The 17840-nt window shown below is 47.7% G+C and overlaps 1 protein-coding gene and 1 long non-coding RNA gene across 6 annotated transcripts in view; one reads left to right on the top strand and one right to left on the bottom strand.

Moving 5' to 3' along the window:
* The window catches only part of DOP1B (DOP1 leucine zipper like protein B), a 107609-nt gene extending 95502 nt beyond the window's left edge, over positions 1–12107 (bottom strand). For 2 of the 4 annotated variants that reach the window (XM_019658631.1, XM_019658634.1), the window contains exons 1-2: positions 11923–12107; positions 8091–8256 (exon numbers count right to left, since the gene is read on the bottom strand). In XM_019658631.1, the coding sequence (XP_019514176.1) occupies positions 8091–8228 (138 nt within the window). In that variant the 5' untranslated portion in view covers positions 8229–8256; positions 11923–12107. The other 2 variants (XM_019658633.1, XM_019658632.1) reach the window with 2 other exon arrangements.
* Positions 12108–12413: 306 nt separating this feature from the next.
* Positions 12414–17646, top strand: LOC109391233 (uncharacterized). 2 transcript variants are annotated; one of them, XR_002125760.1, is made up of 4 exons: positions 12414–12611; positions 13007–13168; positions 17066–17149; positions 17318–17646. It is a non-coding gene; the product is annotated as an uncharacterized LOC109391233 (long non-coding RNA). The 2 variants fall into 2 exon arrangements; XR_002125761.1 differs by having other exon boundaries at positions 12414–12832.
* The last annotated feature ends 194 nt before the right edge of the window (positions 17647–17840 follow it).

The raw sequence follows: 17840 nt of genomic DNA, 5'->3' as shown, positions 1-17840 counted from the left end.
CGCACTGAAGTTCTTGTACACACTGCTGCTGGGGTGTAAAATGATGCAGCTGCTTTGGAAAACCGTCTGGCAGCTTCTTTAAGAGTTAAATATACACCTACTAGAAGGAACCCAATCATCTATTAACAGAGAAATGGATAAACAAATGGTGTATGTCCACAGACTCCTACTCAGCAATAAAAAGGAATGAGCTATCAATACACATGACTTGGACTACTCTCAAAATAGCTGTGCTGAGAGAAGCCAGATAAGGGGAAAAAAAGGATTACATACTGTATGATTCTGTGTGCACAAAACTTTAGAAAATGCAAACTAATCTACAGTGATAGAAAGCAGATCAGGGTCACCTAGGGATGGGGGCAGAGGGGACGGAGGAAGGAGGGGAATACACAGGGCACTGGAAATCTGGGGGTGAGGACACACGTCCTCTATCTTCATGTGGTGATGGTTTCACAGAATACACGTCAAAACTCATCAAATTATATCCTTTAAACATGTGTAGAGTTTACTGTATGTCAATAGAGCTGTTAAAAAAATGACCATTTTAAAAAGATAAATGGGGATGTCTACATTTGGGTCAAATATAAGCTTGAATATTAGTATTCATGTTCAATCAGTTGTCCTTTTTGAAATACAGCCAAATTTAACTGATTATTATTAGTCGGCTTGGGCTGCAGGAACAAAGTACCACTGACCGGGCAGCTTAAACAACAGACATTTATGTCTCACAGTTCTGGAGGCTCAAAGTCCAAGATCAAGGTGCTGGCTGACTCAGTTTCTCCTCCTGGTTCGTAGGCAGCCACCCTCTTGCTGTGTCCTCACATGGAAGAGTGAGGGGTCTCTCTCTCCCTTCCCTCCCTCCCTCCCTCCCTCTTCTTATAAGGCCACAGTCCTATCAGATTGGGGCTCCACGCTTCCGACCTCATTTAACCTTACTTACCTCCTGAAAACTAGTTCCGATACAGTCACACTGGAGGTTAGGGCTTCAACACAGGAATTGAGAAAGTTTCCTTACCATGGCCTGACATAAAGTTTCTAGCTTTATAACCTTCTTGACAAAACCTAGAAAATGTAAGTGCACCACAAAGCCCCTTCCCTTATCCATAAACACAATTCTGCTGGACAAGCCTTTGTCATTAGATTACCGGAGAAATAATTCATTTGTCCAAATCTGGACTATTTCCATCCCTCCAACAGATCTGAAAGGAAGAACGGCAAAAATATCCTTTGCCCACACCCAAAATAAATGGACTATCCTAGCTATAAATTACTGAAAGCAAAGGGAGGTGTTCTTCCCCAAAGGCCCATGTCTGAGCGGCTCACAGAGGCAGCTCTCACTACCTGGAGCCAACAATGCCCCTGCTGATTCGCAGCTCCTTCTGGGTAACCTGGGGTCAGGGAGGAAGAATGCCACCTGAGCCCGAACACGTCACCTACCAAAAGATGACAGTGGCAAAGGATGTCGTACATTAGCAATTGGATTTCTACCTGTCGTTTTACTAGCTGCACCTTCTAAATTCTAGTGCCAAGAAAAATCAGAAAAGGGTCTACTTTATTCAAAAGTGAGGAGAGTCAATAATGGCCGATAACATTCTTTCGATTTGGTCTCTTCTCAGAAAGCATAAGGCCCACGTCTCCCTAGACGGTCTCTAACACCCCACTTACCTGACAACTTCTACCCTCAAGGTTACCACCCAGCTAGGCAGCAAAACGTTGCTGGGAAAGGACTAAAATAATTGCCCCAAACTAAGGAATCATACTCCAACAGATGGGGTCCTGCACATGAGGTGACAAGATGGGCACAGGCATCGCGCAGGCTGAGAGCGGCCACTCCCAAGTAAGGAGGCTGCGAGGAGCTCATGGCCACCCCAGGTCACTTGCCAGCCAGAGTCTGGTCCACGGGGGTCAGTGACAGCGGCTGAAACTGCCTACCAGTGGGAGGAGGAAGAGGGTGCAGAGGATGGAAAGGGCCCTTACAAGGACACTCCAGAAAGCCCACCCTGGAGGGATGAGCCCCCCAAAAGACACCCCACAAAAGAGCCTTCACGAAGAAGCAGGTGCAGGCCTTGTGACGTGCAGTCAGAGGGGGCACAAATCGCTAGCGCTATGTCTGAATCTGCGCGTCCCTCAAGGTACAGCATGAGGAGGTGGGCCTTTGGGGGTGACTGGGTCATGAGAGTGGAGCCTCAGGAACGGGACTAATGCCCTTACAGAAGAGACCCCAGGGAGAGGACAGAGAGAAGACTGTGAACCAGGAAGCGGGATCTCACCAGACACTGAACCTGCTGATACCTTGATCTTGGACTTTCAGCCTCCAGAACTGTGAGACAGTTAAGTCACCCAACTGTAGTACTTTGTTATAGTACCTTGAACAGACTAAGACAATTGGGAAGGCGGCCGGCCCTGAGTGACTAGGAAGTTCCAGGGACATACGGTGTCACTACACATGAAAACTCCAGTTCTTCACGGTGCTCCCAGGCAGCACCAAAATAAATAAATAAATACAGATAGATAGATAAACACACTACTCTTCCATCCGCACGTGATGAAAAACCATCTGGGCTCCTATCAGAAATGAGCTTTTTATAAAAACTGACACATGGAGAGGCAATCTAGACTCATTGTCAGACCCCGTCATGAGCCAAGTTGTGTCCCCTAAAATTCCCATGTTGAAATCCTAACCCCCATCACCTTAAAATATGACTGTGTTTGGAGATAAGGCTTTTAAAGATGTGATTAAGGTAAAATGAGGTCATTAGGCTGGGCCTCCCTCCATCCAATATGACTGGTGTCCTTCTGAGAGGACACACAGAGGAAAGGCCATGTGAGGACACAGTGCAACAGCACCACCTCCACGCCGAGGAGCGACTCCTCAGAGAAACCAAACCTGCCAAACCCTGAGCTGGGACTTCCAGCCCCAGGAACTGTGAGAAAGTGAATTTCTGGGAAGTCACCCAGTCTGTGGTATTTTGTCAGGGCAAACTAAAACAAATCCCAAACTAAAGATGCTTTATCTGATCTAATACTATCTAAGAGAGAAATGTAGTTGATTAGGGCTTGGGTAAAAATCAGGATCCGGTTCAGGTTCATCGAGTTTCCAGGTAGAGGAGGTCTTGGAGCTGATCTGGAAAGAGCCAAAACAGTTCCCCTGCTGTCCCTGCTCCAGCCCAGTTCTCCCCACAATAGTGACAAGGTTTTTAAACATACAGAGATTATTAATGTTTACTATCCTTCACTTCTACAATCAAAGTTGTAATCCAGGCTTGGTACGGTGGTTGCATTCATAAGGGCTCAACATACATTGTTGATTAAAACTTATCTAAAAATAATCAGTGAAAGATGATGGATTGAAGTCTCAGATAAACAATTAAGCAAAAATTACCCTATTTTTGTTGGTTTGCCAAAACACTGTAAAAGATAAATTTTTCTCTAATACAGAACAATCCTAAAAATGATACTGAAAGTTTAGCAAGTTTTAAAAATGATACAAGTAGAAGTTGTATATAGTTTGACAAACCAAGACCTTTTAAGACTTACGTAGTTTTCACATTTGTCAGGAGTTGAGCAGGCTGAGTCTTCTGTTCTGTGGTTTTGTTTTATAATCTGCAATCACCTACTCTAATTAGAAAACATCTTGACCTGACCTTTGTATACAATATTGCTTCTATTTCCATTACCAAGTTTCTTTTCACTATTTCATCACTAATTTACTCACTGAATTCCTGTGTACATGCATGAGTCCAAGAAATGTAACCATCACTAAAGCCTTAAGAAAATTCTTTATTTACATCAACTCCTACCAGGTACCCCTGAATGCAGACGTCATCGCTCACACTGATAGAGGCGTGCTCCCTCCAGCGCCTTCCCAAACGCTCCATGTCCCATAACACTGATGTGGGTGTAAAGTTACCCACTGCCACCTGCCACGTGGGCTCACACCCCACCCATCAGCCAGAGGGGTTCTCCTAACAGATGAGGCAGCCATCACCTCGCCCCAAGCCTTCCCGGAAGCGCCATGGTCTCCCCTCCCTCGCAGAACAAAACCACATTATCTTCCCTGGCTACCTCTCCCTCCTCGTCTCCTGTCCGCTCTCCTCCCAGCCACACCCTCCCCCTACTGTACCTTGGACACAGGCCCGTGGCCCAGATGGCCTCCCCGCCAGCTTGCTCACTGCATCTGGGCCTCTGCTCAAATCTCAAATGTCACATTATCAGAGAGCCATCTCTGTCTCGACTAGAACCCAGACCTCGCCCCTCACTACCCCCCGTCCCTGCTTTATTTGCCCTCCTAGCTTGCAGGACCCAACAGCACATATTTATTTGTTGTCTGTCTCCTGCCACCAAAGCCCTGCATTCCTCGAGAGCAGGAACTCTGCGTTCAATGCTGTGTCCCCAGCACCTAGGTGCTCAGTACATCTTGGCTTTTCCACTGTATCAGTTTGCCAGGGATCCTGTGACCAAGCACCACACATCGGGCAGCTCAGACAACAGAAATGGATTCTCACCTCCTGGAGGCCAGAAGTCTGAGACAGGGGGTCGGCAGGGTTGGGTCCTCCTGATGCCGAGGGAGAATCAGCTCCAGGCTGCTCTTCTAGCTTCCAGGGGTTTGCTTGGGCAATCTTTGGCATTTCTTGGTTTAAAACTGCATCCCTGACCTCTGCCATCATCCTCACACGGCATCTTCCCCACGTGCGTGTCTGTGTCCAAATTTCCCCTTTTTATGAGGACACCAGTCCTACTGGGTCAGGGCCCCACCCTATATGACTTCATTTTAACTTGATTCACCCAATCTCTAAAGGTCATATTCTGAGGTGCTGGGGGTGGGGGTTAGGACATCAATGTATCCTTTTTGGAGGAGGCAATGCAACCCATAAAAATCACAGCCATATGATATCGGGCAAGTTGGTTACCCTTCATCAGTAAAATGGGGCTAGTAACCGCCTCTACCTCGTTTGGACAATGAAGACAGTACCCTGACAGCAAAGAGGTGTACCCTGTCCCCTTATGTGAGCCACGCAGATACTGGCATGAAGAAAGCTTAAGAGGAGGGGCTCTGGAGCCAGACAGACGGGGTGTGTGTGAGCACCCCCCCACCACCACCATTTGCCAGCTATCATCTTGCACAAGTTGCTAAACCTGAGACCAATCTCAAGATAGGCTATAAGGATGATACAGCAATGCATGTCGGGTCCTTAGCACACAGTCTGCTCTCTATGAACGTCACCTGTCATAGGCAGGGCTGAGGTAGGGACCGTGTCACCCTCATTCCACCCATATCTCGTAAATTTTTCCAGGGGGCTGTTCTCACTCACTGCCTGATCACAGCAGCAGAACAGGATGCTCAAGCAAAGGGGACACAGTAGTGGAATTACATAGAACTGGGTACCAGCTGGAACAAAAGTTGTCTTTTTAAACTTTTATCCAACTGCCTATGCACACCTACCAGAAGCTTGTACTAACCTGTCCAAAGTGACCCCTGCTCTCCCTGCCCACCCTCGGGGCCGACTCCATGCGAGTCTTCCTATCGCATCCCTGCGTCTTCCCAAGCTGAGAACCTGAGTTGTACCTGACTGCTCTTTTTCTTATATCCCACATCTGATCCACGAGCAAATCCTGTTAGCTACACCCTCATAGTCCATTCAGAGTCCAAACCCTTCCCCACCGATGCAACTACGTTATAGCAACAGCTCCTGCGGGGCCCGTCTCTGCCTTGCCTGATGCCCAGCAGAGCAGCTGGAGATGGCTGTGGCGTGCTGGGAGGGGAGCCAGACCATGCTCCTGCACTCAGTCCCCCAGGGCTCCCCGCTAACCCAGTGGCCACTGTCACACTCCAGTTTGGAAGACCTCAAGATCTGACACCCTCCCCGCCCCCTGCCTCTGCGGCCTTGTCTCCCACACTCTCCCCACCCCTCGCTTGCTCCGTGGCAACCTCACTGGCCTCAGACACACCAGAGCCTCTGTACTTACTCAAAGGGCAGCTTCTCAGCAAGGCCTTCCTTGACAACCCCGTTTAACATCACACCGTCCCCCCCTCCTCCCCACACACTTACTGTCCCTTCCCTTCTTTACTGTTCCCACAACACTCATCACTATATTTCGCTTATCATCCAGCTACTCCCTGAACTGCCCCACCCCGAATGTGGGTGGGATCTTGTTTTGTCCTCTGCTCTACCCTGACACCTGGAACCCTATGGCATGTTGTACACGCTCAAATAGCTACTGAATGAATGAACGGTCTATGCTTTAAAAGCTCCTCACAGGCTCACAGCTGTACTCGATGCCTGCATTTTAATTCCACTCCTGGTATATACCAAAAAGAAGCGAACACAGGTGTTCAAACAAAAACTTGTGCACAAATGTTCACAGCAGTACTATTCACAACAGCAGAACGGTGGAAACCCAAAAGGCATCAACTGATGTAGGGATCAACAAAATGTGGTCTATTCACACCACGGAACATTATTTGGCCATCAAAAGGAATGACGTGCTTATACACGCCACCACATGAACTCTGAAAACATGCTCCATGAAAGACGCCGGACACAAACGGCCACATATCGTGAGACTCCAATTATACGAAATGTCCACAGACACAGAAAGTATCTCCGTGGTTACTAGGGGCTGGGGAGGGAGGGATGGGAAGGGTTTCTTTCTGGGGTGGTGAAAATGTTCTGGAACTAGACAGTGGCGATTCACAACACTGTGAATGTGCTGAAAGCCACTTAACTGAACACACTAGAGTGGTTAAACGGAATATCAGGTGAATGTTATCTCAACAAAAACATAACGAACACACCCCCTCCCAAAATAAGTATGCTATTTTTAGATTCCAGGAGAGTCAAGTACTAAAACAGTAAAACATTTTAAAACATCCAGAATTTGAATATGCCTAACTCCCATTCCAGCACTTCAATAGCCCTTTCCCCGAAAAAAGCAGTCACCTTCATGCAAGACAGCTTGAGAATTCCTGCATTAGAGCTTTAAAGCTGAAGAACTCTCAAGCGTTTATCTGCTCTTTTATTACATGTGTCCATCCCAGCCAGCACCCAGCCATGACGTTCACATGCTGTAAACATACCTTGCAAGGCAGCCCGCCGCATCCCGGCCACTCACTACCTGTAACAACTGCCCCTGTCCGCTGTGCCTGACAGCCATCTGTGAGTGCTGATAGCTGCTTTCTGGTGGTTGGGGCTGGACTGCTGCCCAGGCACAGCTCCGTGGCCAGGCTGCTAGCATTCTTCACTCCCTCCCTCCTTCCCCTTGTTCCCTGAACAGGTAAATGGAGAAATTCTTTCTCATCAGGGAGGTTTGTTAGAGTCCCCTGGTGTCTGTGACCTGAAGAGTGGAGAGCCGCAGAGTAGGAACTGGGCGCCCAGGCCCCACAGTCAGGCATCCCAGCCAGCAGCCCTGGCCAGACAGCACAGAGCCGGTCGCAGCCTCTTTGAGCCCAGGTAGCTTCTACCTACAGGTCACAGCGGTCATTTGAGTGCCTGGGGGTTACTGTGTCATCCTCTTTCTGGGCAGGATGGGAAATTACAATGGTCCCATCTATAGAGCACAAGGTCAAGCCTGCATGTGGCCAGTTTGGGTCTTCCTAGACCTGACTCCTTTTCCTCGTCCAAACATACAATTTCTGGCCAGATTTCAGTATTTAGTTCATCCTTTATTCTTCCAGGCGTTACCAATAGGCAGTAAAATGGTAAAAAAAATTGACCAAAAAATAAAAAAGCCATATCAATCCTAAGCTGTACATGAAGAACAATTCATCTTTGAATAACTGACTGGGCAATGTTAAAATTTATCTTGTGTTGGACCTAAATACTGTTGAGGAAAAGGCTGTTCAACTATATCTACACTATAATTCTATGCTCAGGAAAAAAAAAAAAAAGCTGGAAGGAGGTATGTATACTGATAGGTTAAAAGCAGGTAAGTCTGGGAGACATAATTATGTGTGGTTTTTCTTATCTGCATTTTCTAATTGTTATAATCAGTATAGTGTAATAGTAATAAGACAATTCCTTAGAGTAATAAAAAGGCAGCTGTGTCCCTGCCTCCACTCCACGCAATCCAAGTATCTATGCCCCACACACCTTGTTGAGCTTGCCCAGTGAAGATATGAGATCCGCCCATTCACTCGAGGACTCAAAATTTCTTAAGGCCTTTTCGACCACTGAAGAGTAATTTCTGTATCTGTAGTCATTTAATAGTTCCTGTTCTTCTGGATCCATCTTACATTCTCGCAGCAGAGAAAGTTATCTAAAAGGGAATCAAAAATAAATAAATGAGGCAGCTACTCAAGGACACAAACCATTCCCAGCCCAGAGCTAGAGGACACGCATCCACAAACACGGCAGCGCACAAAGTCACTGGGCGATCCAATGCAAATATTTAGCGAGGCTGCTGGGCCAGGCGCCATGGCAGATTAAAGATAAACAGTTTGGCCCTCCTGGATTCTGAGCGCGACAAGTGGATGGAGCAGAAAGAAGCAAAAATGCTAGGGTTCCACTTAATTGACAAAATTAATTCTAGGAGTGAAACAAAGCAGCTATGTATTCTTGCCAATTGGTCATTCTTGAAAGCAGATGGCCCCTCCCATCATAGAGCATTTACTAAACAAAAGGAAAAGCAGGTCAATACTCTTAACTGGAACAACCTATTTAGCAAACCCATCCTCTACAACTAGACTAGGAGAGAGGATTAGAAATATTCTACAAGAAAATCTGGTGGGGAGAAAAAAAGTAAAAAAACATAGGGATGTAAGAGTGTGGTGTCTGACCGCAGTGCTGTCAGAAATCCACCAGGTTTTCAGTTCCTAAGCTCCAGTCACCCACCAGGCCCCCACCAGGTGCTGCCCTGACGGCTTATGCCTCAGAGTGGCGAGTCTGGATGTAGGGTGGGGATGCCAGGGCCCAAGCAATCATCATTTTATTCTTCTTGCCCTTGTATATTCTTTGATGGATTATTTTATTTATTCCTGTGGCTAGATGCATTCATGACATATGAGCCACTGCGTCTACTGCAAAGCCTGAGATGTAGATGGTCTAATCCCCACTCCAACAGCAACCATTTTCCTTTATTTTTATCCTCAATGTGACAAAAGGAAACAAAGAACATGGAATGCTGCGCTGATCTGACATGAAAACACACATTCATTTATGCGTTATAATGTATACAATACACATGCATGCTTATCTCAAATTTTGTCTTTCCTTCATTAAAATAAAACAAAACTGAAGGTCAACCCATCAGTCTATTCAAACAAATTACAACTTTGAAAAATACATGATATGGACATGGTAGCAGTCCCTGGCACCAAGCCTTGGGTCCTTTCTTTATCCTCGGTGATCTCCCTATTCCTATAACTGACAAATACCGTTCCATGCTAATGACCCATGGATTTATAACACCCGCCCAAACCACCCAGAGGTCCAGATTCATGCAAGTATCTACTTGACTCCTCCACCTGGAAGTGGCACAGGTGTCTCAATAAATCCAAATTCCTCCCCCACTCACTCTGTGGCCTACAAGGCTCCACCTACCTCTCTCAAGGCGCTCTATTTGTCCTAAGATTGACTCATTCTACCACAAAGTCTTTGCGCATGCTGGGCATCTCTGCAATAATATACTGTACTATGCATATGCACCCACACCATAAGACTGCCTACTCATTCTTGGGAAGGCCTGCCTCTTTTTCTGAAATAGCCTTCACACTTTTGGAAAATATTAAGGATGGTGACGAGAGGTGGTGGTTTGTTTATTTTTCCAAATAAGAAGTTAGTACATCCAAATAAGAAGTTAGTACATCCAAATAGTCCATAACTTTCTTTTTCTTCCCCAGGAAATTTGCAGGTCTGAAATACAGCATCTCTGAGCCATTAAAATGCTCCATGCATAGCCTGTTCACTGTATTAAGTGTCTAAGGACTGGGGAAAGAAACATGAAAAAGATAGAATTCCACTCTCATAGCTCATAGCCTAATGAAAGAGGAAACACCTAAATACACAATGTCAGTTTAACGCTACCCACAGTGACAGAGGGTGGACTGAAACGAAAGGGTGACACTGGCAACAGGAAAGAACAGAGGAAGTCTAACTTCTAGCAGAGGAGTCCTCAAAGTCCACAGGTGCTTTCAGCTAGTTAGCAGGAGAGCCTTGTCAGCGATACTACCTGTGTTTAGGAGGTGGGTGGCAACCAAGGCACCACTGCTCATGGCAGGGAGGGCGTTGGCCACGTAAAAGCAAAAACTGGGGCAGTTCAATGTTATGGTTGGCTATATGAAACAAGTGCTATTTGGTGTAACTAACAGCACAGGTGAGAAGTTTGGAAACACTCATCCAAGCAAGCTTCCATCTTTCAAAATATGGGGCATTTGATACTACACTACTAAGGAAGTCTTCTGGGTGGGCTTGGTAAATCCATCATTTGTGCATGCATTTATCTCATGCAACACACAAGAGTCCTGTGAGATGGGTAGCACTGGACTCCAGATGAGGACACTGGGAATCAGGCCCTCCAGAAAATTGCTGGGGTCACACAGCAAGCATCTGACAGAATTAGGATTCCAGCTCCAGGCAGCGCGACGCCAGAGCCTTCACCACAATATGCTACAGGTAAATAGTTCAGCCCTTAACTAGCTCTTCTGACAAGGATCTTGCAATCTATCCTGAATACCTTTTCTGTGAGAGACTCAATAGCTCAGTAAAACTGATAAAAGCTCTACAGCCTACTAACCAGCAGATACAGAAAGTAGTCACTTAAACAAGTGTATCTGACCAGATGTATCCACCTGAAAATCGAAAATGTCAGCAGGAACTCTCTCACCTTAACCGTTCTTAATTTCTTAGAAAAACAAGTTCAAATAAAAAAAAATCAACTGCTAGATCCGACATAAGTTAACTGTAAAATGCTTACATGAAGGAAGGTTTCTGAGTTAAATGAAAAAGAAGACAGTGAAAAATGACAGAACAGCCACCCTCCCATGAGCAAGAACATTTGTCAATAGATAATGACCCTTAGTCTACAGCACAGAAAACACTCATCTGCAGTTGGTTAATTGGTTTAGCCAACTCTAGGGCACATTATTTTGAATTTGGTCTTTCAGAGTGATAAATTGTGGGAGATTAAAAGACACGAATGGAAGCAGGCTTTGGGGGGAGGGAATGGCCTCCATCTCCTTACCAAAAAAAAAAAAAAAATCTTACAAAGGTTTTCCCAAGTGTAAGGCAGCTGTCCCAGGTTAGCGGAAACACCTGCGGGTAGTCTCCACAAGCAGGTGCGCTGTGAGCTGCTGAAGGGCCATCTACGCCAGCAGCATCCGGCGAGCCCGCAAGACGCAGAGGCCAGGCGGCAGGGCGCGCGCACTGCGGCTCGGAGCCCTCTTCCTGGGGGAATCAGGGAGACTCTGAGGTCCCTTGTCAGGAAAGCCCTCGTTTTATCAAGGTCTGGGTCTCGAGCCCTCCTCCGCGACGAGGACCGCACAAGCAAACAAAGGCACAGCTGCTCCTCCGTCAGCCAGCCGAGGGGAGGCACGGATGGGCCGTGACCCACCTGACCTCCATCTGCTGGAGCAGAGACCACCACAGGCCGGCAAAGGCGTGGCCGCCCTTCACCCCTTGCCGGGAGCCGGGGAAACTGGGAGGGGACCCTGCGCAGCCTCCCCGGTTCCCCTGGGGGGTCTCGGGCCGGAGCCCACGCCCACGCGCGGCCCCGCTGGACCAGCCCCTGCACTGCAGCAGTGCAGGCCGGGCCGCACTCGGAGGAGCCACCTACACTCCGGGACCGCCCCCACGGTGCCGCCGGAACCCTGCGCAGCCGAGGGAGGACGCCCGCGCTGCCTCGACGCTGGCGGGCCCGCGGAACACGTCCCGGCTCCTCTGGTTCCTCCGGCTCCGCCCGGCGGCCGAGGGCGCGGGCCCGACTTACCCGCGGCCTTTCTCGGGGGCGCGCCCGCGTACAGCGCCCGGGAACCCGCCGGGCTGTGGCAGGCAGAGCCGGCAGCTACTGCGACTCTGCCAGGAGCCGCGACCGCGGAAGAAACGCCCCGCCCGAGCCCTTGCCGCCACTGCTCCGGAGAGTGGGCGGGATCGGGAGGCAGGCCCTCCGCGCGCAGGGGCGTAACCAGGGCGGGTCCTCAGTGCGTGGGGCGAGGCCAAAGGCAGGCTCTCGTTGGGCGGGGCCGATAGGCGGTGCACGGGGGCGGAGACAGGGCGAGCCCTTGGTGCGTGAGGGCGGGGCAAGGGGAAGCGGTCTTCGGCAGGAGGGGCGGGGCTGGGAGGAGGGCCCTCGGTGCGCGAGGTCGGGTGCCAAGGGCGGGTCCTCGGTGCGTGGGGCGGGACCAATGGTTTATGCTCGACGCTTAGGGCGGGGCCGGGAGGCGGGCCCTTGACCTGGGGGCGGGTCAGGAGGCGGAACCTCGGCGTGTGCAAGGGGCTGGGAGGCGGGTCGTCAGCGTGAGGGCGCGGTTCCTGTGCGCAGACTGCGAAATTCAGGGCTCCCTCACCATGTCTTGCACAGCTTTCCCTCTCTTCGGTGGAGGTCGCTGTCAGCCTCAAAAACTACCTCCTGCCCTCGCCGCGGGACTGCTCCCCGAAGGCCTCGAAGGCGTCGCACAGGTGGGCAGGATGGCTCCGTCCCTCACCTGGAAGTCCCCGACACACCCAAAGAAAGAGGACGTCTGTCAGTGAATCAGCTCACCCGAGGAGGGTCTTTAGAGTTACAAACAATAGAACGTGGGGCTCAAGAAAGTACCGTGGGGCTCATGGCACCTGGCTCACCCCATCCTTTCCACCGGGACCACATCCAAACCCTCGGGGAGGAGGCGAGTCTGGTTAAGGTACCTTGTCCTACAGCCCACACCTTTTCGGCCCTCGGCATCGGAGGAGGTGAGGGAATTAATGCCTGAAATGCACTTCGTTAAGTACACTCTGGCTCAGAAAGGAGACCTCACGCCAATTCTAAAGACCATTAACATTTACAGATAACTCTAACCCCTTCCTGTCATTCTCAGGAGGCTTCGGACCTGGACAGTTCAGACCCACCCAACCTGACCTGACAGCTGCAGGGCGAGAGGCACCTTGAATGATAGGGGTGAGGCGGAATTCACCTGAGCATCCTGACTGCACCAGCTGGGACTCCCAGCCAGCCAAAGCAGTGCCACCTGTTGAGTGAGGTGATCATTTCTGGAGAGGCCACTACCCGTTTAACCCCTGAAGGCCCCTTAGGAATTTTCAGGTCTAGTCTGAGGTTTCCCAAGGCAAGGCAGCCATGAAAGAGTTTGGGGGATGGGGTGGGAGTGGGAGTACACGAACACTTTAAAACTGTACAGAACATCTTGTGTATAATGTATGTTTCTGGAGAAAGGGTATATGCTTTGTGTCAGATTTCCAAGGGAATCTATCACCTCCCTTGAATCACCAAGAATATTTTAATAGTTTGATTTGCTGGATCTCTGGCCTAGCCACCCCCATCTCCATTTGGCATGTACCAAGTGCCTCAGATGTTAATCCTCTAATGGTCAGTTTTGGGAATTGTCTTAAAGTAGAAGCAGAGGAAAACTAAAGGATTGAGCATTTAGTAAGGAAAAGGATTAATTTCATGAAAATTGATTTTCTAATGAAGATATGGTAAACTCCATTTTTACAAAAACAGTTGACAGTGAGTTGTGGTTTTTTTTTAGGTTCCTCAGATCCTAGCCACACTTCACACTGTATTGAACTAATAAAAGATGAAAGAGTTGCTTATACTCGCCATTGAAAAAGAGAACCAGTCTATTTGTGTCAAAACCACCAGTTACAACTTTGTCCTAATACATTTATATAAAATAATATAATTGCCTTGTATTTATGTCAACTAGCTCTAAAGAACTCCAGGTGTGTGGGAGGGTAATTAAAATTAACTTTGACAAATTCCAGTAGTAGTTATACTTGGATTTTCAACTATGTGGGAGGTAGGCGGACCAACTGGAGTATTGTTCAAAGGTCAACTATATTGTGAACTCTTAAAAGAACAACCCCATTTATAATCAGGATTGACAGTAAATGTACAGCATTAATATTTGAAAGTTTATTCCTACAAGAAACCTGTCTTGGGTCATGTTGTCTTGTCACATTTAAAAGTCTATTTAACTATGTTCATCTGTTTAAGACTTGTAGCTAAGAATGGATTCCTTACATAATAGTACTCAAACTAATCAGGACATTTCAAATTTAATTGAACTTTAATTCTTACCTCTCCTGATCATAATGAAGAAGGCATTATAAATCAGAGGTGACTATATTGTCTGGCTCAAGCTAGCTCACCTATTAGAGAGACTGGCCAGGTAAACACATCCTGAGTTTCTGTATGCAGATATTGGTGACCTTCTAAGCCTGTCTCTTCTATTGAGTTGTCGGAAAAGTCATGACGTATTTTTTCTATGTTTTTCGTTGCAAAAATGCGTCATGACTTTTCCGACAACCCAATATAAACCCGACTGTACTCCACCCATTAGACAGAGGTCCTGCGTAGTTCTGTATTTGATGCTGTCCCCACAGGTGGTTGACTTGCAGTAACAAGTAAACCTCTGTCAGGACCGTCATCACCTGTTTCACCTCCACACTACATCATTCTTCATCTTCTTGGTCTGTCACAATCCTTGTTGCAGTTCAGTAGGTGAGGGAGAAGTCCAAGGCCAGGTCAAAAGCTGATACTGTCTATCGGTTTACCTGCACATGCATCAATGTAGAAAAGTGTATCCAAAAAGCTGATATGGACGGGGCCACTGGCTCCACCTGGTGTCTAAAAAGCACATCGCATGGGGTAATCCACTTCTTTTTTTTATTAAATTATTTTTTATTATGAAATACACATTTTTTAGAATTAGTTTCAGCTGTACAACACAGTGCAATAGATATACTCTTTACCCCTCAAAGTGACAACCCCCCTCCCCCAATCCGCCACCCCATTTCCCCCCAATATCATACATATCTATTACAAATCCCTTGACTCCACTCCCACACTATACTCACTTTTAAACCACGTTTCATTGCTCTACTTGATGGAAAAGTTCACCCAAGCTAATATGGGGATCTAATAGCCACATGGCTTACAAATCACCGGATTCAATGTATCATCTCCCTTAATGTTTATACCAAGGTAGCTTCCCATGGTCTCTAGATTCATAATAATGATGCTGGATGTGACAAGCACTCAGTGCCAAGAAAAGCCAAGGAACCCTGCAAACAGTCCTGGATATGAACCAGGCCCATGGGTCTTAGCTGTGTGATCTTGGGCAAGTTAATCAACCTCTCTAAGCCCTTATGTCCTCATTTGAAAAATGACATCAATACCTACTTCAAAGAACTGTTCTGAGAATCATGCAAAACAATGTCAGGAAAAGTATTGTGACAAATGTCCTAGTATGCCATGGGTTCTCAATTCATGATATATATATATATATATATACATATATACATATATATATATATATATATACATACATATTTCTTTTTTCCTTCTGATTCCAAGCCTAATTTTTTTCACTACTGCATACCATGAAACATTTTAATGCACTTTTATTAGACTCCTTTTGGTTGCAAGAAACAACAACTCTGCTCAATTAGCTTAAGAAAAAATTTCTCTTAAGGCTAGAGAGATATCTTGGAGCATCTCTTAGAACCAGGGATCTCAGGAATGGTGTAAGGCCATGGAAGGAATGCCACCATGGGGAGGGGGCTGTCTCTCTTTGGGCCACTCTAATGGCTTCTTTTTTTTAAAGTTTTTTAAAAAAATTTTATTGGGGAATTGGGGGAGGGGAACAGACGAGGAACAGACAAGTTGCTGTCCTTTTTTGTTCTTCCGTCTAGTTCAGGAGGACCTTGTTTCACTGGCCCATGTTGGTATTATCATTGTGCTATTCCTGAGTGAGGCAGTCACTCACTGGCCTTTGGACGGCTGCTCACGGAAGCTCACAGCAGCTCACGAAAGCGTATGCCAGCTGCCTGCCAGCCCCACGGCAGCCCAGCTCCAGGTCGAGCTGCTGTTCACCATCTTAGCTGTAGAGGGTGCAGCATCACTGGCCCTCATGTGGGATCCGAACCGGGGCCCTGCTGCTCAGAGCTGGTGTCCCAAGCCAACTCAACCAACACACCACTCGGCCAGCCCTGTAACAGCTTCTTTTGAGAGTTCTTTGCCTCCTCTGGCGATGCTGGTTCCCTCTGCTCCTTGGACCACACAGGATGGTGCGGGGCTGCTCACAGTAACAGCTCTGAGCTTTTCCTGCTTTAATTTAGCTGGCCCTGCTCATTAGGGGAAGGGCCTAGAGCAGGAGCAGTCAACTGAGGCTGCAAACATGGGGAAGAAACAGGGAGAAGGGGGCCAGGAGGTAATTCTTGAGAAGAGGCTGCTGGGCAGACCATCCAATAAGGGCCCCCTAGGACCTAAAAATGAGAAATGCTGTTCAGATCAGCAGTTTGCAATTAAGGGTCTTCTAAGTGGGCTACATGCTGATCCAAAAATGTCAAGGTGGGATTTGGCTAGAGACAAAAAAGGACCTGTTTCCTTGCGCATTTCCTGCCTGTGATTCCATCAGGCAGAGGCTGAAAGTGCCCCACGGTCCCTTCCCTACCACCCATCATTGGCAGGACTCTGGAGGCTGGCTGCAGAAAGAGACCAGAATACGAAAGGGATTCGGGAAGTTTATCGAAAGCCATTAAAATGGTTTTAGAGCCAGACAAGACGTCATTAAAATGTCTTAGGAGCTATGGTCTGAGATGAATATAAGAGCATGATGAATTTCATCAGGCAATACAGAGATGGCTGAAGGAAATGAAATGCTAGCTGGGTGGAATTCAAACTTCCCTGTACCCAAAGTGGATGAAAAGTGAGGTGGGGGTTGAGAGAGCTAAACTGGCATTTTGCCATGCTGCCACTGTAAGTTGGAGAGTCAAGAAAAATAAATACCTTGCACCCTGTGATAGACCAGAAATAAGTCACCAGTATAGTCCTGGTTCCCCAAATAAATGAAACCTTGAGCATTTCTATATTTCACTGATTCCCAAATGGAAAGCAGCATTACCTCTCATTTCAGCAATGCTGGAGATGTGACCTTTGTGCTCATAATCAAGTGACAGTGTTGCCGTTTCCCCACTGTGAACAGCCCATCACAAACTAGGTAAATGTGTGGCTTCTTTGGATTTTGTCCACTGTGCACCTGTTGTATTTTTGTTGTTGTTTGGCTAGCCATTCTAGCAGAGATCTTGACTCCATTGCAAACTTTCTTCGAAAACATATTTCTTCTCTTTCGCAAGATCCTTTGGTCTCCAAGTCTCTTTGTCTGCAGGGTATAACCAGAACCTAGGAGGCTGTTTGGAAAACCAACCCCATTTGAAAGCCGTGATTGTGGAATTGCCTGTTGCCGGAGAGACGATAAAAGGGGCTGGGGAGGCACCTGAAGAAACACTCTGGGCTGCAGCTCAGAGGGGAGCGGGAACAGGCTAAGGATAAGACATCTGCATATGTCGGAGCAAAGAGATGGTGGTCTAGACAGAGTTGCCCAGGCATGAACGCAATGGAAGAAGTGCAGACAATCTGGGGAGAACACAGAATGCAACACTTAAAAGAAAAATGCATTGTGGGGCCGGCCGAGTGGCGCGATGGTTAAGAACTCGCTTGGGACACCAGAGGGCCCCGGTTCGGATCCCACATATGAGGGCCAGTGACACTACAGCTAAGATGCTGAACAACAGCTCAACCTGGAGCTGGGCTGCCATGAGTCACCGACGACGGCGTAGGCGCAGCCCCTGTGGCAGTGGGTTGCCACAGGCTACTGTATGTAGCCAGCAGCCAGCGTGAGCGGCCAGCAG

This window comes from Hipposideros armiger, unplaced genomic scaffold (assembly GCF_001890085.2).
Source record: "Hipposideros armiger isolate ML-2016 unplaced genomic scaffold, ASM189008v1 scaffold_285, whole genome shotgun sequence".
NCBI classification, from domain to species: Eukaryota; Metazoa; Chordata; class Mammalia; order Chiroptera; family Hipposideridae; genus Hipposideros; species Hipposideros armiger.
The sequence above is the reverse complement of the archived record's forward strand: the minus strand, read 5'-3'. Positions and strand labels throughout refer to the sequence as shown.